The sequence below is a fragment of the Protopterus annectens genome, chromosome 6.part0, assembly GCF_019279795.1.
Source record: "Protopterus annectens isolate FY-2018-M chromosome 6.part0, PAN1.0, whole genome shotgun sequence".
NCBI lineage: Eukaryota > Metazoa > Chordata > Ceratodontiformes > Protopteridae > Protopterus > Protopterus annectens.
The window spans coordinates 1,412,323,291-1,412,349,802 of record NC_056737.1 but is presented as its reverse complement, the minus strand read 5'-3'; the positions used below and the strand labels follow the sequence as shown (position 1 = coordinate 1,412,349,802).

The 26,512-nt window shown below is 40.3% G+C and overlaps 1 protein-coding gene across 1 annotated transcript in view; it reads left to right on the top strand.

Annotated features, from left to right (window-relative positions):
* The window catches only part of DARS1 (aspartyl-tRNA synthetase 1), a gene marked incomplete in the record, with an annotated part of 1,501,614 nt that extends 1,477,962 nt beyond the window's left edge, over nt 1-23,652 (top strand). The window contains 1 exon segment of the mRNA XM_044074962.1: nt 23,131-23,652. Within this exon segment, the coding sequence (XP_043930897.1) occupies nt 23,131-23,222 (92 nt within the window).
* Nucleotides 23,653-26,512: the final 2,860 nt, after the last annotated feature.

Sequence of the window (26,512 nt, the reverse complement as noted above, 5' to 3'; positions counted from 1 at the left end):
TTGGTAGCAATATGTATAAAGAACTTGTAGAAATTTACAACAGATGTGGGCTTGATGTATTAAGAAGTATGATAGTAGAAAACAATAGAGTGAAAGATGAATTGTCAAAGGAAGTAGAAATGTTAAATGAATGTATAAAAGATTTGATTCACGCCATTCCTGAGGAAAGAGTGAAGTATGATAATATTAGGAGAGACATAGAGGGACAGTGCAATGAATTAATTAAACGTAAAGTTAAAAAACTTCAAAGGGACTTAATTGAGTATAAGAATGACAGTGCATACCCTAAACCTAAGGTAGGAGGGAGGCATTGGGAATGGAGGAACAGTGAGGTAGGAAAAGGAAATGAAAATGTGAGGGTCAGTGAACGTGTGATAGATTTGGATGATTTTAGAGATGATTTTTGTGAGGAACAACCTTTAAGGAGATCTGAAAGGTTAAAGAATAGGGATAGATTCCAGAATGAAAGGCAGGACTCTAATTTTCGAGGGGAAGCAAGAATGGGGGAGGATGAGGTACTGAATATGGTTAGTACCAACCACCCCGACTTAGAAATTTCAGACATTGTTCAAAATGAAATTAACCCTTTTACATTTATTAAGTGTGATTTTAGTATTTATAATTTTAGTCACATAATTTTAACAAATGAACATTTTAGTTTACTAAGTAAGGGTATCAAATTTATTCCTTGGAACAGAGGAGATCTTGCTAGAACATTAATGGATGTAAGAGAGTTTACCATAAAAATAAATTTTCAAACCATTTTTAGCCAGAATATTAAATATGAACCAACAAGACTAGGAGAAGTGTATTTAATCCCCCCTACATCCCCAGATAAAAAACTTGGAAAATATAATAGAAAGAGGGGTTAGGGATAGTTTTAATAAGGTAAAATACAAAAATAACCTGAACCCACTTGAAAGTAAGACCTTAAAAGAAATTAGGGGTGACAAAAATCTAAGAATTATGAAACCAGACAAGGGTGGCAGAATGGTTCTTATGGACAATATGACTTATGAGGGGAAAATTAATTAAATTTTGAGGGATCCTGACAAATATTCCACAGTGTCCTATAAATTAAATCAATATAGCATACAGACGTATAGATATGATGCTAGAGGAATTATTGGTAGATGGTTTAATAGACAGTAAGACATATGGTTACTTAAAAGTGGAGAAGCCAAGAATACCCACCATGTTCAGGATTCCGAAAATACGTAAGGATGAAATGAATCCACCCTTGCGACCAATAGTTTTGGCTGAAGGATCTAAACCTTACCACTTGCTAAGTTTATAGATGGGAAATTGAAGGCAATGTGGGTAAAAAGGTGTAATATATTAAAAGACTCTTGGGATTTTTAAGAGGTTTAAAACAGGATTTATGGAAAGAGCATCTAAGATTTTTGACTATAGATGTAGTAGACTTGTTTTCAAGCATACCCCATGAACAAGGATTAAAATTACTGGAAGAAATAGTGTTTGAAGACAACACTTTAAGTCATAATGAATGTAGAGTAATTATGCAGTTGATTGATCTGGTTCTAAAGTATAACTTCATTTAATTTAAGGGAGAATACTTTCACCAGATAAAGGGAGTAGCAATGGGGGCAGCTTGTGCCCCTACATATGCGAATTTGGTACTGGCTAAATGGGAAGAGAAATTTGTTTTACAATCACAATATAAGAGGTGTTGGATACAATATAAGAGATTTTTGGACGACATTTGTATTCTTTGGGTGGCACCGAGTGAACAGGTACCAGTATTTATAGATTTTTTAAATACAAATACAGATTTTTTAGAATTCACTTATTCCTTGAGTGAAGATACCCTAGAATTCTTGGACATAGAAATATATAAAAAAGACAATACATTTCAGTCCAAGGTTTATAGGAAAAAGACCTATTTGAACTCTTACCTACATTATATGAGTGCTCATCCTATGTATTATAAAAGAAATATAGTAAAAGGCCAATATATTAGGTCATGTAGGATGACTTCAAATGATGATGATTTTATGGAAGAAATGAATGTTCTTAGAAAAATATTTAAGAATAGAAGTTATCCTGACTGGTTAATAGAAAAGACGGAGATAGAGGTGATGGAGGGTAGGAAGAGTAAATTTAAACCTATATTGGGAATAGATGCTACTGAAAAGGAAGTAAATACAAGAAATGTGGATGAGAATTTCAGTAATGCATTGGTATTAGACTATAATGCCAGTTCAAGGATAGTGAGAGAATTAGTTGAAAATGAATGGAATAGATTCATAGCTTTCATTGATTTGGACAACATCTTGAAAAGTAATTTAAAGGTAGTATATAAAAATTCCAATAATCCTAAAAAACTATTGGAAGGTAATACAGATACCCGATATTCTAATAGGAGAATAAAGAAAGGAACGTTTAAATCTGGTCATTGTTCGCAATGCACCTATGTTATAAACAAAGAAGAAGATTTTATAGAAAGAAACATAAAGCTAGAAAGTAGGGACTTTAATAATTGTGATTCTAAAGGCTTGGTATACCTGGCATTGTGTAAGACATGCCAAGGTTTTTATGTTGGAAAAACAGAAAGGAAACTAAAAAGGAGAATATACGAACATATGTATGACATACAGGTAAAAAAGGAAACAAATGCACTGTACAAGCATACTAAGGAATGCCCAGAGGCACAATTTACATTTTATGTTATTGAGAGAGTAGACATAGATAAAAGGGGAGGGCTGTGGGAAGAAAGAATAGAATATAGGGAGCTGTACTGGCAACTATTACTAGAGGCAAACAAAGCCCCTGGTCTTAACGAAAATATTTCCATAGCCCCCCTTTTGAAAATAAGATCAGCCAAATTGTAATATGTGTCAAATAGGAATTTCAAGAAAGTTGCTCAAACCTTATAAAGTGTCCTAAATGCTTTATAAACTCTGTACATACTTTTTACTAAACATCTTTTTTTGTTAAGTAATTTTTATTACAATTTTCATTTGAATGCAATTTTAATAACATTTTGTAATGTTTTTTTAATTAAACAGTAATATGTTAAATGCATTTTTAACATATGTATGTATTTATAGACTAAACATATATTAAAGTAGGCATTTTTAGAACACACACTAAGTAAGTTATGTTTTAAGGAAGAGGGAATGGTTTGTTATGTTGTTGTTCCTTGCAAAATCTTAGTATGGCCACTAGATGGTGCCAAATGGATTAGTTTTTGCAGAAGTATTTCTTTCATCAAAGGAAAGTTTCATTTCATTTTTTACTATAGTATTTTTTAATCCATTCATGCATTTTACCAAAATTGAACACAGTTTAAAAAGTGAATGGTTATTTATAATAAGATTATGTGGTTTAGTAATGTATTGGCACACATCTTTAATTTTTTATCATGTAAAACATAAAATGTTAACATCAGGTTAAAAGCACAAAAGCACTTTTTTTTTACTTTTTCTCAATTACGAGTTGATTGCTTAGCAAAGGTGATTTGTTAATTGAAATAATGTGCTCTATAAAAGTTGTTAGCTTTGAAAGCAGCCCACATCTGATGAAGTAGGAGAAATGAAAACGTATTGTGTATTTGGAGGTGTTTATGTGAACTGTTTGTGGCTTGTGTATTAAACTTCTGTTTCCTGTGGCAGCTTCAGTTCTATGCTTTATTGTTTTACCTTCTGGGTCATCATACTGTCTAATTTTATATCAATAGACTGCATATCTTTTAGTTCACAAAGAACATTAATGTTTTGTTCAGACATGTTGCAAAAACTAGCATTAGTGCCATTTTCAAATAATGTACTGAATTGAGATTCACAAACATCAGTAATGTGCAAAATGCCTTATGGGTACTTAAACAGGAGTTTTTGCAAAAAGGGTATTCTGTGAAAGAGATAGATACTGTAATAGATTAAGCTTGGACTCATAGAAGTGATAGATGTAAGCCCTACTTCAGGGATGTAGTGAATAATGTACAGAATTGTCAAGGTAGTAATGCCAGTTCTAATGATTTCAGAATTATTTTTCAGTTTTCGAGTGACATCAATGAGTATTGTGATATTATAAAAAGAAATTGGCATATTTTACAAGTAATTCCTGAGCTAAAGAATAAGATTAGCACTGTTCCTGCTTTTTTCCTTTAGGAATAATAAGTCACTTAAACAGCATCTATGCAATAAAAATATTGTAAGGAGATCATATGAGTCTATGAGGTTAGGCACCTTTCCTTGCAGAAGATGTTCTGCCTGTCCTTATATTTTTTCTAATGTCTCATATACACACCCTACTAAGAATTTCACTATACATATTAATTATTATGCTGAGTGTCGTACTTCTAATGTAGTATATTTTGCTTACTGCTAGCAGTGTCATGTCTTTTATGTAGGGAAAACCAATAGGCTTTTGAAGGGCAGAATATTAGAACATAATAGGGATATTCAAAATCAAAAAAGAATAATGCTTTAGCAAATCATGTCATGGCAACTGATCCCTCACATACATTTAGTTTTCTCTTATTCAGGTAATTGATGCTAGTCCCCTAGGGGGAGACATTGAAACTACAGTAGAAGCAGCTGAACAAATCTGGATATTTTTATTAGATGCAGAGAGACCTCCAGGCCTGAATGGCATTTTTTTCTGTTAAGCCTTTTCTAAAACTAAGGAGGCTTAAACATTGATTTTTATATTTATATTTATACATTTTATGTGTAGTAAATGCATGCATATATACATTTCTTGATATATATGTTTCTATGTTGCACTATATGTACTTTTTAAAGATGCTTTTACTTGTCTTTTTAAGATGTTTATGTCTTATTTGATTATATCAGCTGATTAATTAATGACTTAACTGACTTAACTAACACTATATGTGGATGTTGTGTTTTTTTAAAGTTTGCCTGATGAAGCGACAGTTTTTAGTCGTGAAAGCGCTTACTCTGTTGTTTTATTTGATTAAAGTCAGTGTCTGTGTAAGTTGGGTGCATTTGTTTTTCTTTTTTACTATTATGTTGTTTCTGCACCCAAGCCCACCCTCAAGTTGTTTTCTTTTACTCAATAAAATATATTTAAGTTGGGAGTTGAGTCTATAGGGAAGATATAAAATTCAAAAGACATTTGGTGACCAAATTACTGTAGGGGCTAGAGGAAGAACTGTAATCCAGTACCATGTGCAAGCTATTGTAATAATATTGGAGGAGGAAGAAATAGAATGCTTTTTCTGTAGTTATCTGGTGTACACCTTTCACTGTACCATAGTGAATAAATACCCTCAGGAGCCATTTCTGCCCTGAGGCAACCAACATCTTGATAATTTCTGCCATAATGCTGTCTGAAACTGCGTTTTGCCTGGCTTCACTTTCCTTAGTGCAGTTCATACTTCTTCTATGGGTGGGCTCTTCCTCCATATGCTTGAGCTATGCATGGGAGAATAAAACATCTGTGGGGTTTTCTTTATTCAGAAGCTTCTTGAAGTACTCTTTCCATCTGCCCTGTATGTCCTTTGGACTGGTGAATAGATTGTCTGGCATCCATTATGAATGGCATTGGATGACTGTTTCTTTCATTGCCTTACAACTTGATAGTGCTTCTTTATGCCATCTGATGAGTCACTTTCCAGAAACTGGTAGCAGCTGCTCTCTTAGCCTTTTTTTGGCAAACCAGTATTTCTTCTTCGCTGATCCATCTTTCCTATCTCCCCTTTCTTCTTGCATTCCTTTCTTTAGATAACCTGCTGGACTTGTACACTTCATCACCAGCTTTCCTTATGTACCTTATTACCATGGATGTCTTGGCCACCTGTTTGTTCTGTCTTCTTGACATGCACTATTTTGAGGTGCTGCCATTCTTTTCAGGTACACTTAGTTCCTCATCTTCCCAATAAGCTGTGACCCTTAGTATTTCCTTGAATTCCTGTGCTTTCATAGGTTCATAAATACTAGGTATTAGATTGCAGGCTATTACAAGCCTAGCCAATAATCAGAGGTCAGAATTAAACCATGTACCTTGTACCTGTGAAGTAAAAACCTTAATCACCAACCCCCCCCCCCCCATTCAACTTCAGTGTTGTCAGCCTAGTTTCTGTTGATCTTAGAGTCTTGTCTCTCCACTGCTTACAGCTGATTGTGCCTACCAGTTGTTTTTGCTGTGGGCCAACTGTTTCACTTTCCTTTTCGTACTAGAAGGAAGTTTACCTGAGTTGCATGTTGTCCACTCTTGTTTGTAGTTTTGTGACTGTCTTGGCAAACCATGTGTTGGCCACCAATAAACCACCTGACAGCCAAAAAATTAAAATGGCCTCTGTGACGCTCTTCTGTTTGCTTCATTAAATTATTCACAGTTTTATTGTACATAATTGCATTGCTGATGTGTGCCTGTCTTCACTCGTATGTAATCACCTGTTAGTACAGTCACATGTGGAAGAGCTTTACTAACTGAATGCTGAAGTAAGGCCCTTTATTTTTGTGCTGTTAGTTAACACTTCTGGGTCAGAATGTGTTTATCATCATTCAGATTTGCTGTTAGTTGGCATAATCAAGATATATATATATATATATATATATATATATATATATATATATATATCTATATATACACACATATATATAATAAACTAATAGAAGAAAGTGAGAGTGAGTGACACAGAGCTGTCAAACGTGATCATTTTGTGGAATGGTTTGAGACCAGACAGGATTTTAGTATGGGAGAAAATGATTTTTCAGTGAGCAAATTTAATTCAACATTCCATGTCTTGGTGCCATCTTCGGTAAAAGCTCTACTGGAAGAGAAGTTTTTGTAGTGAGTTGTTAAGGACAATTAAGGTGAAGATCTGAATGAGCAGTTAAGTCTTCTAGTGAGTCAGCTGACTATGGTAGGGCATCACCTGTTTATGCAGAAACTTGCAAGTGAAATTTGGCAGAAGATGGGGCTGTCAATTATAGGAGGCTACTGCAGTTTTTTTAAGGACATTACATTGTTGCATTCAATGCAGAGCAGCAGACTTTGTTTTGCATGAGCAGTTTAGTCTTCTAGTGAGTCAGCTGACTATGGTAGGGCATCATCTGTTTATACAGAAATTTGTCAGAAGATGGGGCTGTCAGTTATAGGAGGTACTGCAGTTTTTTAAGGACATTACATGCAGAGCAGCAGACTTTGTTTTGCAAGATGTTCATCATCAGATTACTGTTGCAGTTGCCTGTTATATAGGATTTAACCTGTTAAGGACCAGACATCTGGCCAATTTCTAAAGCTTTAGGGCACCTTCCACTTGTCCGTACATCCAAGGAGGCATGAGAGTATGCCGGTATAAAAGTAGATATACAGGCACCAAAATTCAGAACTGGCTTGCCATTGAAGCTTCTAGTAAGACTCTCTGTCCACTGTGTCTCCAGTAGTTTAGTGTGGTTGGCTAAGTACTGAGAACTTGAGCAGATAACTACTGCATTGGGTGGTACTTTCCTTTTTTCCATGAAAAGTTTTGGCTTATGTCTATGAGAAAGGGGAAGTGCTTGTGTGGACATCAAATACCTTAGAGAGTCTTCCACACAAGCCAAACTTTTCTGTTTAGGTGAGGAACATGACATCTAGTCATGACCCATTTGTTTGTCTTTCAAACCCAAGATCTTTAGGAGAGCCAGCTTGGTTCCCTTACATTGTTTGCTGCTGTGGTATCCAATGCCAGTACCTGTGACATCTCCCCTCCACTCATCAATAAAAGGAAAATAGTTGGAGAGGGATCTTCATCTGACATCCTTGCTTACCCAGTCTTTGATGGATGACTCCACTGTTGCCATGTCGAAGCTCATGGATCATTTGTCAGCTACTTCCGAGCACTTGGGAAGCCATTGAGTCTAACATGTCCTGTAAGGCCGGACATGCATCCAAAGCATACAAGAAATAACAGTGTTTTATGGATTTGGAAGGGGAGGCAAGCATCCCACAGACAATTGTTATGGATGCAGACCCTAGCATCTGGGTAGAGGACCAAACATCTGAATGGACATTTTCTTCTGAGACTGTTATGAAAAATCTCAGAACTTGAAAGACCTCCCCACTTCCTTTACCCTGGCTTCTAAAAAGTCAAAAGAGGCATGTCTCTGTTTTGCAAAAGGGTTATTCAAAGCATTTTAGTCCCTCCAGTCTATTTCTTCAGCTCTCGACATTCAAAAAGAGAGAGAACTACTCCACCAGATTCAGTCAAATGCTTCCCACGTCTCTTCTCCTGAAAACTAGGACTCAGCATCTGAAGAAAATATTTCTTCAGATAATTTTGTAGAGGAACTATCCTTCTCTGATACTATTGGAAGGATAAAGGACTTCTTTAAATGGGATTATTAGGAGATCTCTGAAACTCAACAGAAGTACTTGTACCTGTTGCAGGTTGAAACCCCCAAATCATTGTCTATACTGCAAGTTATTTTAGCACTTGAGGATGCATTCAATGCAGGGAATACTTCTCTGGATAACCATTCTTCTGCTCCTAGAAAAATAGATAAACTGAATAAGGTACCTCAGTCTCACAAGTACTTTTTCCACAACCCCCGAGCTGAACCTCCAGTCACTACTTTATCTAAACGTACTACGCCTAAAAACACCTTGACTGCTTTTAATTTGGTTCTCTCCGACAAAGATGGCAGACCATTTCACAGATTTGGGAAAAAGGTTTATACCTCTTCAACCTTAGCTTTTAGAACTGTCAACTATCAAGTTCATACATCCAGACTTCTTTTGGCATCTTTTGCTGACATGAAAATGGTCATTGGTGATTAACCTTCTTGAATCAAAATCCTCTTTGCTGTCTTTGCTTTCATCGGTCACTCAAGTTACCAAACACTCCTTGAGATGCATATGCGATGCTGCTGCACTGTCTAGGGTGCAGCAGCAACTGTACCAGTCATGCATGGTTTACATGATTGTGCACCCAAAATTTACCTGAAGATGACAAATCTGAAATTCTTCATGTCCCTCTGGATAAAGAGGTTTTGTTTGGCTCTTTATCTGCAGATGTTCTAAGGATGTTTGATGAAAGGGGGAAACTGATTCAATGCATAAAAAATGTTTAGTCCCCTGTACAAAAATATAGCAGGAATTTTCTCTCAATTCCAGGACCCTTTATAGAAAACTGTTCAGACACAACAAAAGTCAGGCAAGCAACATTTCAAGAAACAGTGGCAGGCAGTTCCAAGAAAAAAAAGGGGAGGACTTCTCAGGCCCATGCTCAAAGAAAAATGAAAAATGACTAACTATGCCCCCTTCTTTCTCACCTTGTCAGTTCTCCAAACCTTTCAAAGAATCTTTATCTTTCTCTGTAGCATCAGGTTACAGCAGATTATTGAGCATGATGAATCCTTCAAAATGTGTACAGATGACAGTGAGATTCCTTCCATTCCTAGGAATTCTGCTACATCCTTAAAACCAACCCACCTGTTTCTTCCTGTCATCTAACTTATATACAACTTCTTACCACCTGTAAAATTATCCAGCATCCATCTGCCTCTCCAGCACTAAAAAACATTCAACACAGTTATGTTCCCAGTCTGTTGTTGAGATCCAGTGACCAAAAACTCCTGCCTGGCTACAAAACTAGCAGATTTGCTAGCATTGTCTGTACTTGTACAATGTTGCTAAGGCCTGAAACTTTCCTAACCTTTGTCCATCAGGTCTGTACCCTCCCTCCTGCAGATGACTCAACACTGATATGTTCAGCACCATCCCCAGCTGAGCTTCAGACTAATACCCAAAAGTATTTACAGCAGCTGAAAACTGGTTCTATCAATACTGTCTCCTCCTTAACCCCAAAAAAGTAAATTATTACTATTCACACCTACACCGAAATCGTCTACTTTTGACTTCAATATAACATCTAACAATGGCACAATAATATCCCCTGACTCTACCACCAAACTTTTAGGTGTCACAATAGATCATAATATTAACTTTGATTCTCATATTAACTTATCCATCAAGTCAGTCAATAGAAAACTTGGATCTCTGTATAGGCTTAAACCCTTCCTCACTGCTTCAGGTAGAACTACCATCGTACAAATGCACCTGCTCTCTACTCTTCTCTCTCACCAGTTTTTACCAACTTATCTAAATCTAATATCAATAAACTGGCAACTTCATACAACAACATTGCCAGATTTGCCACAGGAGGTCCTTTTCGCACCCACAATTTCATAAATCTTAAACAACTTGGTTGGCTGGAATTACAAAATCAACTGTTGCTACAGCAACTTAGCATCACCCACAAAATCTTTTATCACCCCATGAATACTACCATATATTAGCCCTTATAAAAACCTCTCTTTCTTGCGCTCAGCCACCAAGCTCCTAGCGGCCTCCTATAAATCCCACAACAAAGCTGGGGACTTTTTGTTCTCCAACTCTATTGGTATTATTTGGAACAAGCTTCCAAGCGAACTTACAGCACTTGCCTCCACACCCATTTTCAAGAAGCATCTAAAAACCTTCCTTAATTCCCAATGGCTCTCCCCTTGTACTAACCCTGACTGGCACATTTATTGCCTCCTGTCTCACACCTGTTCTTTTGACTGTAACTCCTATTATCTCTTCTGTTCTACAGTGGCACAAAAAAAATAAATAATTCTAAAATAATGTTAGTCCCCCTTATATAATTGACTTAAATTCTGTCTTGTGTATATCAACGCTACATATGTTTCTCTCTCATTTTAGCAATACCTTTGTTTAGCAAATTTTCCCCTGATGTATTTTTGTTGGCTGTTCTACTAGCATTGTTTTTTACTATTTTTTTTTTTTTTACAAATTTTACTATTCCGTTTGTGGAGCTTTTTTCCCCTGGCCTCTACTGAAAATGGACATGTATCCAGCTAGACTAGCCCGGTCAACAAATGTAAAATAAAAAAAAATAAAATAAATTACGTACATGAACTATACTTATATGCTTATTTATATGGGAACACTCCATATAGGCAAACACTCATAATCTCTAATGTTTGACAAAACTGATCGAATAATTATATGGTCGCAGAATGCTGATATTACTTTTTTGGATGTAGTGGTATAGTGGGAAGTGGGAAATATTGATATATATATATATATATAATTAGGAGTGTGGGCTTGCCGTCCCCCACAAAAAAAAAAAGTTCAATATATTGAGTTTCACTTCTTTTGAATTGATGTTTTGATGTTCAGTGTTTTGGTCCATTGAAATTTTGAAGTGCACTTACTTATAAGAGATCTGGGGACACAAGCTGACAGCAACCTCTCCTTTGACCATCACATTGCCACTGTGGTCAAAAAGTCCTTCTATGTGGCACATCTCATTACCAAGGGTTTTGCATCCAGGAAGAAAAAGGTCATAATTTCTTTCTACTCTTCCCTCATTACACCAATCATAGAGTATAATGCCCCATTTGGCATGTACCTCACTAGACACCTGCAACAGCTGGAGAGGCCACAAAAGTACCTCACAAAGAGGATCCTAGGCCTTAAACACATGTCCTACATGGACAGACTTAAAAAACTCCAGCTATTCTCTGTCTCATATCATCTACTAAGAGGCGATCTCTGCTTGACTTACAAAGCCAGCTCTGACCTGGCTCTGTTATAAATGCTACATCTAAAGAAATCCCAATCCCTCCGCACCACTTGCTCCAGAGACCTCAACCTCATTACCACAATCAACAGAACATGCTGGAGGGACAGGTTCATAACCCAGAGACTGCCCATGCTCTGGAATAGACTTCCCATTCAAGCAGAGCACCTCACTAGCCCTCTTCAATAGAAATCTTGATGAGTGGATGGGAAATAGAAAGTTCACCCCGGGGATCACTCCAGTGGCTCTGGGAACTAACAATAGGCAGCAAAATGCCAGGCCACTTCTATGGGCAAGGCTTGTAAAGGCCCCAGGGTGTATACTAGGCTAACTACTACTATGGCCCTTACAAGCCTAACCGTGCAACTAAAATGTGACCCACAAATTTGATTTATATAGGGGTGATTTACTGACTGCCTCTGTCCATCACTAACATATGTGCTAGACCAGGGGTGACTTTTTGCTTACCTATCTGTTGGTCCAAGTTGTACTTAAATAGGGATAGGGAGGAACTGTGCCCCAAACAGATGGGAAGTCTGTTCCAGAGATTGGGAATTATTTGAGAAACATATCTGTCTCGCCAGCATGTCCCGTTTCTGACCAGCAAAAGTTAGGTCTTTTACTCTAGTAGTTATGATCCTGTGTGTTTTACGTATGTACAAAAGGTTAATCAAAACAGGGTCCAGGAATGCTTTGTATGTTAGGTAAAGATCACCTCTTAGAAGTCTGTATGATACTGAGTAAAGAGACAGGGCTTTGAGGGACAATCAGTTTAGGACATTGTGTTTACTTCCTGTATTCTTTTTGTAAGGAACCTCTGTGGGCATTCAGTTGCTCCATGTGTCTGGTTAGGTACATACCAAAGGGGACTTTATACTCTACGATGGGTCTGATGAGGACTGAGTACAGTTGTTTGGTGACCTCTCTGGACCTAGATGCCATGCCCTTGCTTATAAATTGAGCAACATAGAAGGACTTTCTTACTACTTTGGACATATGCTGGTTAAAGGATAGGTTACTGTCTGTATGAGTTCCCAGATCCCTGACTAATGAGTCTACTTTTGGGGGCGTTTCATTGATGTAGTTACCCAGGTTAGCTGACTTCCTAAAAGATGTAATAACGCATTTCTTGGTATTGAGTTTTAAGCCATGGCTTTGATACCAAGCAGTTGTTTGTGTTAGACCTTCCTTAAGGGTGTTCTTATCTTGGAGAGATTCAATGACTGCTCCCAGTTTGCAGTAATCTGTGAACATGGCTAGCCAGAGGCCTTTGGCTTTGATATCCGAGAAATAGATATCAAAGAGAAGTAGACGTAGCAGAGAACCCTAGGGAACTCCACTGGTGTCCATCTTCTTTGTGGGAATGGCGTCACTAATTCTAATCTCCTGGTCCTGTCAGTGAGACAGCTAGCTATCCAGTGTGTTATAAAGGGGTTTATACCTAGTTCCATAAATTTGTTGACAGTGCCCGTGTGAAGTATTGTATCAAATGCTTTTGCCCAACCTTGATAGGCAGTATGCACAGATGTCCTTCCATATCACTGTTGCAGTATTCCTAACTGAAGGGAAATTTTGTCAAGGACAGCCTAATGTCCGGCCAGTATACCAAAGACTTCAGTACTTATAGGCGCTGTACATCACATGTACACTCCCCGCACAGGGCATAGGGCATAAAAGATGACATGCATACACACACACCTACCTTTGCTGCCAGTCTGAACGCCATCATTGAACATTGATCTGAATGCCTTTCATATGTGCTAGTTACCAGGCTGTTTTTTCTGATAAGTGCCCTGTTGGGGTTTTTCCTTGTCTTCCTTTCTGTAGTATTGGTTTCATGTTATCCAAAAAGGAAAATGTCAGTGTGGGAGGCAGATTCCCCAGGGCCGTGTTTTTGATGAATGGTATGATAATACATTTTTTTGCATTTAACTTAAGGCCATGACTTTGGCACCAGTCACTTGTTGCTGTGAGACTCTCCTGAAGTGTGTTTCATTTTGGGAGTGAATGACAGCACCCACCTTACAGTCATCCGCAAACTTGGTCAGCCACAGACCTTTTGTCTTTCCCAGGACCTCTGAGAAGTAGATCCCAAACAGTGGAGGTCTCAGGACAGATCACTGGGGGACACCACTAGTGAAAGGTGTGCTATCAGAGGTAGTGGCACCTATTTTGACCTTGTGGGTCCTGTCGGTGAGCCAGATGGCCACCCACCTGATGAGATAGGAATTTACACCAAGTTCTATTAGCTTTTCGATGATGCCCAAGAGGGGGATTGTGTCAAAGACTTTGGCCAAGTCAAGGTAAGCTGTGTATACAGACTTTCCCTCATCCAGTGCCTTGGTGACCATCTCAAAAATGTCAACCAGGTTCAACAGGCAAGATCGGCCCTTGACTAATCCGAACTGGGCGGGTTCAAGTGCTTAGAGATTGCCTATGTCCTTGTTTGTGAGGTCCATAATACACTCCATGGCCTTACAGGTCAGACTTGTCAAGCTAATGGGGCGATAGTTACCAGGGTCAGTAGTGGCACCACCTTTGTGCAAAGGGATGGCAGTGGCAGCTCTCCACTCTGCTGGAATGAAGCCTGTACTTAGGCTATGATTGAATAGGGTGCTCATTGGCAAGGCTAGTTCTTGCAGAATACAGCCTGGGATACTATCAGGTCCCATGGAAGCTGTGTTCTTTGCCTTGGATAGGGCCTTTAACATCTCTCTTCCTTTTCTGTTTACCATGAAAATCAACATCGTAAGTTGTTGGCTCAGGGTGCTATGGCAGTCTCTTCCCATCCTGAGAGTCAGCCATCTGCCAAAAAAAATGCCAGAAAACTTAGGCCAGATATGACTGCTGTCCAGCCTCCCCCGAACATTTCTGTCAAGGCTAATGAATACCCAGAGGATCATCTGGGGGTTGCTTTGGATTCCTCTGCCACAACCCCATCGGATGCTGTCATGGATCCCACTTCTCACACATCTTTGGAAGCTTTACAACTGTCTGTCCAGATGTTGATGGGAATCTCTGCTAATTATATGCGAGGGACTGAGGAGTATGCCACAGATTTTTGTGAGGGAGGAGATCCCTACTGTGCTTATTGAGTGTCACCAAAGGTATGACCCTCCTAGTGTGTTTGTGCAGACATCCCACAGAAAAAGAAGCATCTTTTTCCTGCAGTTTAAGGATCCCCAGTGTGAATGTCAGGATCTTGCTCAGGGGTTGCTGAATGCTTTAATGGCTATGAAGCCTTTTCAAGGGGAGTCTGTGCCTGTCCCTCCCTGGTCTTCCAATCCTCTTAAAAGAGCTAGGGAGCAGGATTCCTCTGATGAGGATCAGGAGTCTGGAGAAGAGTCCTTAGCCTACTCTTCCCAAATCTCTTCGCCTTGGATTATGGTTCAGAGGAAGAGGATTCTGTTAGTCCAGATTCTCCTTTGGGGGAACTCTGTTTTGGGGACAATGTTACCCAAATGATGGAATTCTTTAAGTAGGATTGCTCTAGTGTTTCTGATATCCAGGAAAGGTATTATGAGCGCCTTCAGATGGACTCTGCCAAACCTTCTGCTGTTCTCCCTGTTCTGGCTGCCTTCCTAAATACCTTTTCAGCAGCTTCTATGGCCCCCGAATCTCAGCCTCCAGCTTCCAAGAAATCTAATAGATTTTACAAGGTGTCTGATGAGCATACATTTTTGTGTAAATGCCCTTTTGTTTATCCTTCTGTAGTGTCTGTCTCTTCGGACAAGCCCTTAAACTTTTGTCCTATAAGGATAGTGGGACCACAGAAAGTCTAGGCATGAAGGTTTATACTGCTGCCACCTTATCTTTTAGGGCCTTTAACTACCAAACTCATATGAGTAGGTATGTTTTGGCCCTCCTTTCTCAGATTTTTCAGGTAATCTCTGATATTTCTGATTGAGGGGAAGACTTCTGCCCTTTTGTTGTTGGGTTCCACCTCTCAAGTTGCCCACCATTCTATTAATGGACAAGTTCCTCTATTCTGTTCTAGAGTCTTCTGGCTTGTTAAGCAGACGCTTAATTTTCCTTGGAAGGGGATGTTTCTGTACGCCTTCCTCACTTTTCACTGCTTCCGAGGGTCTTGCACAAGATCAGGCAAGGCCCCCCCCTCCCCAAAAAAAAATCTTGCTAGTGACTCCCTTTTGGCCCAGACAGCATTGGTCCCACCTTCCTCCTCACTTGGCCAGGGTCAGTCACCATTTGTTACCTCACCAGGTGGAACTTCTCACACAAGACAAAGGGGTATCTTATCCATCTTCACTTGTCCACTATTCAAATGATGCGTGGGCGATAGAGCTTTGATCCCTTTTAAAAACCTCTTATTTGAGGATGTGCTTTGTGTTCTGCAGGAAGCCAGAAAACCCACTACCAGGAAATCATATTTGTCCAAATGGAAAAGATTTTCTATCTGGTGCTTCTCTCAGAACTAGGATTCCCTATCTGTGCATCCTCTCCCTTCTGACCCCTCTGCTCTAACATGTTATTTCTTGCCCTCCAGGCTGAGGGGACTCTTCTCAGTTTTCTCCTAATTGTATGTACATATTTTTCCATTCCTTCTGGGTTTTTTTCAGTTCTGAATGTGTGTGTTCATACATCACCTTTATGCCCTACACCTTGCACGGGGAGCATATGCATGACGTACGGTGCATATAAGTACTAAATACTTTGGTATACTGGTTGGATGTTGGGCTGTCCTTGGCAGGAGATCCCTTCAGTTAGGAATACTGCAACAGTGAAAAGTATGACATCTACTGTTATGGTAAGATTGCACACAACTGTACTTATTCACCTCATCTATTGCCTCAGTGATTTTTTTGAAGTCCACCATATTTAGTAAGTAGGACCTTCCTTTGACAAAGCCAGACTGGGTTGGATCCAGTGTCTGGAGGTCCCCCATGCCCTTGTTGATAATTTCCATAATTCTTTCCATGGCTTTACATATTTGTATATTAAATTATAACATTGCTTTATTAGTTTTGTGTTTCCTACCATTCCATATGCTTTCTTTCATTGTTCTGTCTTCATCATTTTGTTTTCAGGTTGTGGAACTGTTTATCCTTCTATTCCTATGTTCCAGTATTCTTAGTGTGGGATTCTCCACCTCAGGTGACCCAGATGTCAGTTCCTATACATAAACTTAAGTCTGGTTGATGCAGGTGCGTGGGATGTCACACGTAAGACCATAAACCAGGGATGTTAAATGTGACGTCTGCATGCACAGACCTCAGAACTTTTCAGCCGCAGTCAGCCGTCACATCAATCACCCCGCTCCTCTACTTTCAAGACATCTAAAGCAAAGTACCCCGTTGGGGATTTTGTTTTATTTTGCTTCCTTGAGCTTGGTTTGCTGTTCACCCCTGTTAGCCACTGTCCGCTAAGAAGAGTAAATGCTGATGCGGGCATCAGATTCCACATAAGGGCATGCACGACCGTTATGTATTTTGCCTAGGCTGAGAACACGACCATACCTCTTGCTCGGTTTGTCAATCCTTTGTGCCAAAGACTTTCAAAAGCTTTCTGGCCGCCCTTAATTTTTACCTAGAAAACCAGAAGCTTACAAAATTAGTGCTCAGGATGGATCCCGAGTTTGCCGCCCCAGCGGAACCACCATGAAAAAAGGCCAAGTTGCCAAGGCCTAGTACTTCTGCCACTCCACCTTCGGACGTCCCGCCAACTTCCTATTTAGAGGTTGAAGGACATCCATTAGAGCTGTCTACTTAGTTGACTCTCCTCGAGGAAGCAGCTTCAGAAGTAACGGCCGGCACATCCACAGAGGCAGCTCAGACATCGGTCCCTACCAACGTCAAGGGGGAACCAGCCACTGCCAGATGACTGCAGGGATGCCACTACCTGAACCCCCAGCTCCCATCCAAGCCCGTGAAACTAGGCCACATCCTAGGACGGGTCTATATTAGAACATCGAAGTTTCAAAACTTCGAATGTTCTAATATCGACCCCTATTCAGCGAAAGCTGAAAATATCGAAGCAACAGAAAACCGAATGTTTTCCTAGGGAAAGAATTTGGTTGTCCGTTTCTGTTGCTTCGGCTGCGGTGGAAAGTTACAGGTCAGGTTCAGGTAAGTGTGCGTGTTAGGTTAATTAGGGTGCGGGTTAGGTATGTGTGCGATTGTGTGGACGTGAGGGTTAGGGCGGGTTAGGTGAGTTAGGGTTAGGGCACAGGCTAGGTATGTGTGCGATTGTGTGGACGTGAGGGTTAGGGTGTGGGCGAGGTGAGTGTGCAATAGTGATGGACGTTAGGGTCAGGGTTTGGGTTAAGGTAAGTGGATAGTTAGTGGTGTGTGTATAGTTTAATGTAGGGTTAGGTGTAAGATTTTAGATGCATGTGTGTGGATTGCTGTTTGTTTGGTGTGCTTGTGTTGTGTGTATGTGTTTTGGAACAGCAAACTTTTTCCCTAGGAAAAAATTTGCTGTTCTGTATGTTTGATGTTTTCAGCTTTCGCTGAATAGGGTGTCGATGATAGAACATTCGAAGTTTTGAAACTTCGATGTTCTAATATAGTCCCTCCTAGGACTACTCCTTTAAAAAGGAAGCAGAAAACTAAATACCATAATAAATACTCCATGGAAAGGAGTTCCTGACTGGCAGTCTTTCGCCAACTCCTTGATGCAGGCCTTCATGCCCCTTAGGCCCATGGCCTCTTCTCCCTCCACCATTCCTGTTCTCAGCCCTAGGTCTGCCTCAGCTTTTTCTATCCACCTTCCCACCTCCCATGAAGGAGAAGAACAGGAGGTTTACTGCTTATCTTCTGACGAGTCCATTACTTATTCATCTCAAATTGCCTCTCTTCTAGAATTCTATTCCCCTGATGAAGAATCCATAGAAGGTGACTCTCCACCAGAGGATATCACCTTTGGGGAGACCATCACAAAGGTGAAAGAATACTTTAAATGGGACACTTCCCAAATGTTTGAAACTCAAAAGAGATACTTTGAGTTACTTCATGTGGAATCTCCCTCCCCTTCAGCTATTCCACCAGTTATTCCTGCCTATCTTTATGTATTCTCTTCAGCATCAATAAACCCAGACTCACAATCATCGGCTTCTAAGAGGCCTGACCGTTTCTATAAAGTATAAGATGACCAGAAATTCCTGGTAAAACCATCCCTGTCAGACCCAGCAGTGATTGCTGTATCCCCTAGCAAGCAGTCAAGACTGATTCCCTCCTCATCTCTTACTGACAAAGACAGTAAGAACATGGACAGGATGGGAAAGAAGGTTTTTACCTCCTCCACCCTAGCCTTCAGAGCTATCCGTTATCAAACCCATATGATAAAATATGCTTTGGACCTAGTTTTCCAAGCTTCTACCCTCCTGTCATCCATGCCTGACTGCCCCAGCAAAACAGAGGTAGCATCAAAACTGTCCCTGGCTTTTCAAGTGGCCAGACATTCTATTAGATGCAGTTATGATGCAGCAGGGACCTGTGCAAGGTCTGCTGCTTCTGCTTCAGTCCTACGCCAATACTCATGGCTATGTCTTCACCCCCTACCAGAGGACTTCAAGTCTAAAATCCTTGATGCCCCTCTAGACCACAATGTCCTGTTTGGTAAGCAGTCTGCAGACCTCTTTAAAAACCTGCAGTAGAAATGTAGAGAGCTTCAAGACATTAAGCACCTGCTAGTGTCTCCCATTCCCAAATATTATAGAAATTACCCTGCTAAGACTACCTTTGTCAGGAGGACCCGTTCCTCTGCTCCTCTATCCTCTTCCAGGCATAGAAAAGGGGCCAGGAGACGGACCACTTCCAGACCAGCCACCTCTCAATCTGCTCAGACAGCCTTTTCATGACAGAAATGGCTCCAACAATGCATGACTGCCTTGCCCAACTCCCCTTGTCAGCCCGCCTCTCCCACTGCCTTCCCCTTTGGACAACCATCACTACAGACCGCTGGGTGCTGGCACTAGTACAAGAAGGATATTTCCTGTCTTGGAAAGAAAAGCCCCTTACAAGGGGCACAACACAACTAAACCTTATTACTCAGATCCTACAGGATATTCTGAGTCATGGAACTATAGAACCTGCCCCTTCAGGACAAGAAGGAAAAGGCTTTTACTCAAGGTTATTTCTTGTCCCCAAAAAAGATGGCCCTTGGAGGCCAATTCTGAATCTCTCCTTTCTAAAAGTTCCATCATTCAGAATGTTATCCCTACAAAACCCTTATTCCACTATTGCCAACCCAGGCCTTTATGTCCTCACTCTATCTAAAGGAGGCCTACCTCCATATCCCCATAAAACCCTCTCACAGAAAATGTTTGTGTTTTGCTGGTCCCTGTTCTCACTTTCAATTTAAAGCCTTGCCCTTTGGTTTATCTACTGCACCCAGGGTATTCACAAAATGCCTGGCCCCAACAATAGCCTTTTGCAGAACCAAAAGTATTCAAATTTACCCCTACCTAGACGACATCCTAATTCTGGCAGAAAGAGAGGACACACTACAAAAACACCTACAGTTCACCGTTTCCCGGCTACAAGGCTTGGGTTTCACCCTCAACATCCCAAAATCATCCCTAACCCCTCAGCAAGACAAAATCTTTCTGGGTTGCAGAATCAGAACAGACCTGATGTGGGCATTCCTCCCTCAGGACAAAGTTCTCTCCCTCTCTACCCACTTCCAAGACCTGATGCATGTCCAACAGATATCTGCAAGACAATTCCTACAACTTCTGGGTCTGACGGCGGCTACCATCCCTATGCTAGCTTTGACCAGGATGCATATGCGAAACTGCAGTGGTACTTGAAGAATGTGTGGTCCCAACACGTACACCCTCTAGAGTTTCAGATTCTACTCTTGCCCTGCCTCAAAGCAGAACTAAGGAGGTGGATACAACAAATCCAGATGAACCCAGGCTTTCCACTTCAACCACCCCACCCTACACAGTTCATGCATACAGAAGCATCAGACCTAGGCTGGGAGCTACCATGAAGGGCTTCATGGTACAGGAGTCCTGGCAACCTACCCTCCAAACGAAACACATCAGTGTGAGGAAAATGACAGCAGTCCTTTTGGCCCTGAAAGCTTTTCTTCCAATCCTGCATTCAGGCCCCCTTAAAATCTTCACAGACAATACCATAGTCATGTGGTACCTTAACAAACAAGGAAGGACCAAGTCCTACCTCCTTTGTCGGATAACAACCCAAATTTGGGACCTTACCACCCAAAACAACTTATCCTTGCTAGCAACATACATCCCTTCCCAGGACAACCAACAAGCTGATGTTCTCAGCAGATCATCATCTCTACAACACAAGTGGATGCTGAACAGGGACATTTTTCTAGACATTGTCTACCTATGGGATCCACCTCAGGTAGATTTGTTTGCCTCCCCCCAGAACAGACATTTGAAGAAATTCTGCAGCAAGGACCACTCTCCATTTGCCTGGAGGGTGGATGCCTTCAGCATTTCATGGAAGGGGTGGTTTCTGTATGCCTTTCCACCCTTTCCTCTCATTCAAAAGGTCCTCCTGAAGATCAAGAAGGACAAACCAAAAATCTTGCTGGTGACCTCCTATTGGCCAAGGCAGCACTGGTTCCCCCTACTACTTTCAATCACCACAAGTTATCCCACATGGTGGACCTACTCACACAACAGAAGGGAACACTCCTTCATCCTCACCTACAGACATTATGTCTAACACTCTGGGTGATAAACTTTTAATTCCCTTCAGACACCACTATTCTGAGGACTTGCTTTCAGTCCTGAGGGAGGCCAGGAAACCTACTACAAGGAGATCCTACATGTCAAAATGGGAAAGATTCTCCAAGTGGTGTCTCCGGAGGCACAGGGATCCTTTTCAAGCAGAATACCCCTCTAGCCCTTGCCTGTGTGTGAGAGCTTCTCAAGGCTGGCCTTTCATACTCAGTGAAACTCCACCTAGCTGCAATTTCTGCCTGCCTACCCCTAGAATCCCCCTCTGCTAACCAGGAAAGGTGTCTTGCACATCGAACCACCACGAAAGCCTGTCCCACCCCCTTTCGAGTCAGCCAGTTCTGCAACACTCCAAATATGCACATAGAAGACTGTTCTGCTGGTGGCCCTTACCTCTGCTAGAAAGGTGTCAGAGTTACAAGCTCTCATGGGCTCCCCACCGTACACTTATCTTCCATAAGGACAGGGTGACCCTGCGCACCAACCTTTCTTTCATGCCAAAGGTGGTCAATGAACTGTCCTTAAACCACTCCATTCACCTGCCCACCTTCTTCCTCTCTCTCCCACCAATGACAGTGAGAGGATACTCCATTCCCTGGACATTGACAGGTAAACTAAGGTTTTATTTAGACAAAACTAAATCAATCAGAAAATCCAATCAACTATTTGTATCTTTCAACCCCAGGGCCATGGGCAAGGCAGTCTCCAAACAAACCATCTCCTGCTGGATCAGAAAGACTATCTACTTCTGCTACTGCCACCATGGCAAGGATCTACTTCAGGGGGTAAGAGCTCACTCTACCAGGGCCATGGCATCCTCCAAAGCCTTCTTCAAAGGCCTGGACACAGCCTGCATTCTGGAGGCAGCCACCTGGTCCACTATGTATACCTTTACCAGACACTACAAATTGGACCAGGTCTCCAGAGCCAGGGCAGGGTTTGCTAGGGCAATCCTGCGGGGCTTTCTGGAATCAGCTACCTCTACCTCCTCCCTTCCTCCTTCCTAAGTTGTGGCACTCTCACACACTAAGAGTACTGCAACATAGGAATAGAAGGACATAGAATAGTTGTGTACAATCTTACCATAACCATAGATGTCCTTCTCTTCCATGTTGCAGTATTCCTTCCCTCCCACCTGTCCCCCTTCATTGCTGTTGACCTGCCTAAAGGGTGGTGTGGAGCACCACCTAGACTAAGGTCAGACTATCCAGCAAGTGGCACTTCGCACTTCTTGTGGACATTATTTTGCTCTTTCTATTCAACTGTCCGATTGGGCAATTAAATTCTGAGTTCTGTGCTTGCAGGCGTCACATTTAAGGTACCTCATTTATGGTCCTACGTGTGACGTCCCATGCACCTGCAGCAACCCAGGCTTAAGCTTTTGTATAGGAGCTGATGTTTGGGTCACCTGAGGTGGAGAATCCCACACTAAGAATACTGCAACATGGAAGAGAAGGACATCTGTGGTTATGGTAATATTGTACACAACTATTATTTTGCCCTTTCTCACTTACAACATGACTCAGGAAAGATTGTCTTCTGTCATTTTTATTCAGTTTTACAATTTACATTATGTTGTCTACCTTGACCTGAAAGCTGATGTGATAATTCAGAATCACTGCTGAGACAGCTTACCATGCAAGGATCTGCATTTAAATATGCCAGGCATACATGACTGGGTTCTACCTTAGTGCTAGTCTCTTAAAAATGGTCAAGTCGGTCTTGATGGCTCAAGTACCATTAGTAGGGGCTAACTGCAGCTATAGTGGACTAAACATTATGTTGAGTAATCTGTCTTTATATTAAGCTGTTTCATTAATAAAGCATACTGTTTTTTAAGATGACAAACATTGAAAATCTTTGTGTAATATGTTTTATTTTTCTTATTTAGGTCTGGAACGCGTTACTATGCTTTTCTTGGGATTGCATAATGTTCGCCAGACCTCCATGTTCCCTCGTGACCCCAAGAGGCTTACACCTTAACAAAGACCTCATGAGAAGCTCCCTCATGTCTTATGCTTCGTACTTACTGCCATCATTTTCACATATTCTGTACTGTATTATGCAGCAAAGTAATCAGTGGTTTATAATAAAAAGTTGCAAGATTTTTCTAATAATTGGGTACGCTAGGACCTAAAACTTTTGTACAAACAATACATACTGAGGCACTAATTCAATAAAACTTGAAATTAAAAGGACATTTTGCATGCTACAAATGCACTGTTTTAGTAAGGTTTGACACTGAACGTATGATAGTTTGATTTTTAACTTATTGGAATGTTTGCACACTTTTAAGATGAGCAACAAAACAGCCAGATAACATAAAACTATAATGGAACTTGCACAGTAAAGGCATCTAGCGTGAATTCGGGAGATGGAGGACAGCTTGCAATAAATTTAATCCTTCAGGTTACTAAATTGTATTTTGTTTTCTTTGAATATTTTGCACAGAAGCAGCAAGAATCATTGGCACATCATTGCCTGAAGCTAATTAGCAAAGGAAAAGGGGAAAAGAAAAAATTACGGATCTTACTGGGAGGACTTTCCTAGAATGGGTAATGCTTCTCCAAAAGTCAGAATGCAGCATTTCTTTCAGCAGAATTTCATGCTTGGAGATGTCTCTATACCTGCCAGATGCACATCATGAAGTAACTCAGCAGCTTCATCAGCATACACATCCCCAAAGCATACCTTTATTTTTTTTTGGGGGGGGGGGTGTTGATACAGGTCAGGACAAGATCTTTGTTGTTATTAGTAAAGTCTTGCACTGACATCCCTAAATCTCATCATATTAAATGTGTCTTTCAAATCACCAGACAAAACCTGCACCAGTATTGTCTGTACTGTCTCAGCACAGTGCTAATGTACTAGTTGCTGCTGATGCCGGAAGTTCAACCCATCCTTTCAACAAGAGTTGGGTTGTCTCACTTTGCCAAGATGGCAGTTAGTAGAATTTTGAGAACATCAGTGGAAGGGTTCTTTTTGTAGTCCTGGAAATTCATCAAGTCATCGCTGTAAGAAGCACTTGGAGGGTTGAGGAGTGTATAAGTTTTCACATATGCTGTTTTTTTGTATCAGTTGGAATGAAATGGTTTTCTTGTTTTACTTTCTAGCTGATAAAACACTGGAGATAGTCACTTGCTGTTAGAATAGGCAGGAGGTGAACAAGTTGTTTTATAGCTTGTATTTTATTCCTAGATGTCAAGGCAGTTTTCAGTGTTGTAAAACATTCCTGTCTAAACGTTCTTATTTGTTCATGCTGTATCACTTACTTGATCCGTTAGCTTTCTCCGACTATTTGTACACTGCTTTTGTTTATTTTATATCACATTCCTTTTCCAATTCTATATTTTCTTGATGCTTCAGTTTTCTTGCTGCAAATGGTGCTTTTGTATATTTAAGGCCAAATGTTATTTTCCTGTCATCTGCAAAGATCTGAACCTTTTGTAGTTGTGTTTTAATTTGTTTGTCCAAGGACTTATACTCTGAAAACCATCCACAGAAGGAAGTGATATGTTATTTGACATATCCATAGCTTAATCTGTTAAGTAAACAATTTAATGGATTGACGGCAAGACAAAGAACTGGTAGTGGCAAAAAATCACCATGCAGTATCCGGCACTGGATTCTTAGGATAGTAATTTGCTCTTTTTTCACGTCTCAGTTGTACAATGGGATGCCACTTTTTCATAGTAGCTACAATGTAATTTTAACAGATTGTCAGTCTTGTACATCTGTAGTCATTCTGTTATGCAGACATGTGAAATTTTGTCTTTTTTTTTATAATCTCACTGTGGCATACTAAGGTTCTGTCCCTTTTTACAACTCTCTGTTATGACTTTGTTTAGTAGAAGATGAGCCTTGGTTCTTTGCGATTATCTCTTATTATCTTTGTTCTGTTGCCTTGATTGAATTTTTATCTGAATGACTATGGAGCATCTGCATCAGTTCTTGTATACAACTTTTATGTTTGAAGACAAGTTATTGGCTGATAACTCTTAGCATGTTTTTAGTTTTACTTTTAAGTAGGAGTATTGTCACTTTTTTTAATTTCTCCAAATCTTTTGGGTTTCTAATACCATGACAGGAATATGGACCCCATTCCTAAGTCAAAGTATGATTAAAGTTCATGAAATTAGCATTGTTTCAATATTTGATGTCAGCCAGAAGTGCTCTTCGCAGCACCCACAATGTGCCCAGTAATGACTCCTCCTGCAATTCGTACGGAGTTGCATGTATTGGTGGCATATCTAAATACGATTATGGATTCTGTTTTATAAGACCCGTTGCTCCTACTACTATTGGAACACTCTGGGTATCTTTCTTCCACATTGCTCTTTTGTCTGCCTGCAAATCTTGATATTTTATGACTTTGTGTCTCTCTTTACGCAAGACACTGTAGTCAATGGGCGTAGTGATTTCAGTGATCACTCCTTTTTTTATTTCTCCAAATTGTTTGGGTTTCTAATACTGTGACGGGAATGGACCCCATTCCTAAGTCAAAGTACAATTAATGTTCATGAAATTAGTATTGTTTCAATCTTTGATGTCAGTCAAAAGTGCCCTTTGCAGCACCCACAATGTGCCCAGTCCTTCTGTAATTCATAAGGGGTTACATGGATTGGTAGCATATCTAAATACGATTATAGATTCTGTTTTATAAGACCCATTGCTCCTACTACTATTGGAACAATCTGGGTATCTTTCTTCCACATTGCTCTTTTGTCTGCCTGCAAATCTTGATATTTTATGACTTTGTGTCTCTCTTTACACAAGACACTGTAGTCACTGGGCGTAGTGATTTCAGTGATCACTCCTTTTTTTATTTCTCCAAATCTTTTGGGTTTCTAATACTGCGACGGGAATGGACCCCATTCCTAAGTCAAAGTACGATTAATGTTCATGAAATTAGTATTGTTTCAATCTTTGATGTCAGCCAAAAGTGCCGTTTACAGCACCCACAATGTGCCCAGTCCTTCTGTAATTCATAAGGGGTTACATGGATTGGTAACATACCTAAGTACAATTGTAAATTCTTTTTTATAAGACCTGTTGCTCCTGCTACTGTCTGAACTTTCTTCCGCATTGCTCTCGTTTCTGCCTGCAGATCCTGATATTTTATGACTTTGTGTCTCTCTGTACGCAAAACACTGTAGTCACTGGGTGTAGCAATTTCAGTGATCAATGCTACTTTTGTCTTATTTTCCTGGACTACTGTGTCTGGTTTTCTAGCATCTATCTTTTGAACTGTTGGTAATGGTTGATCTCATGTG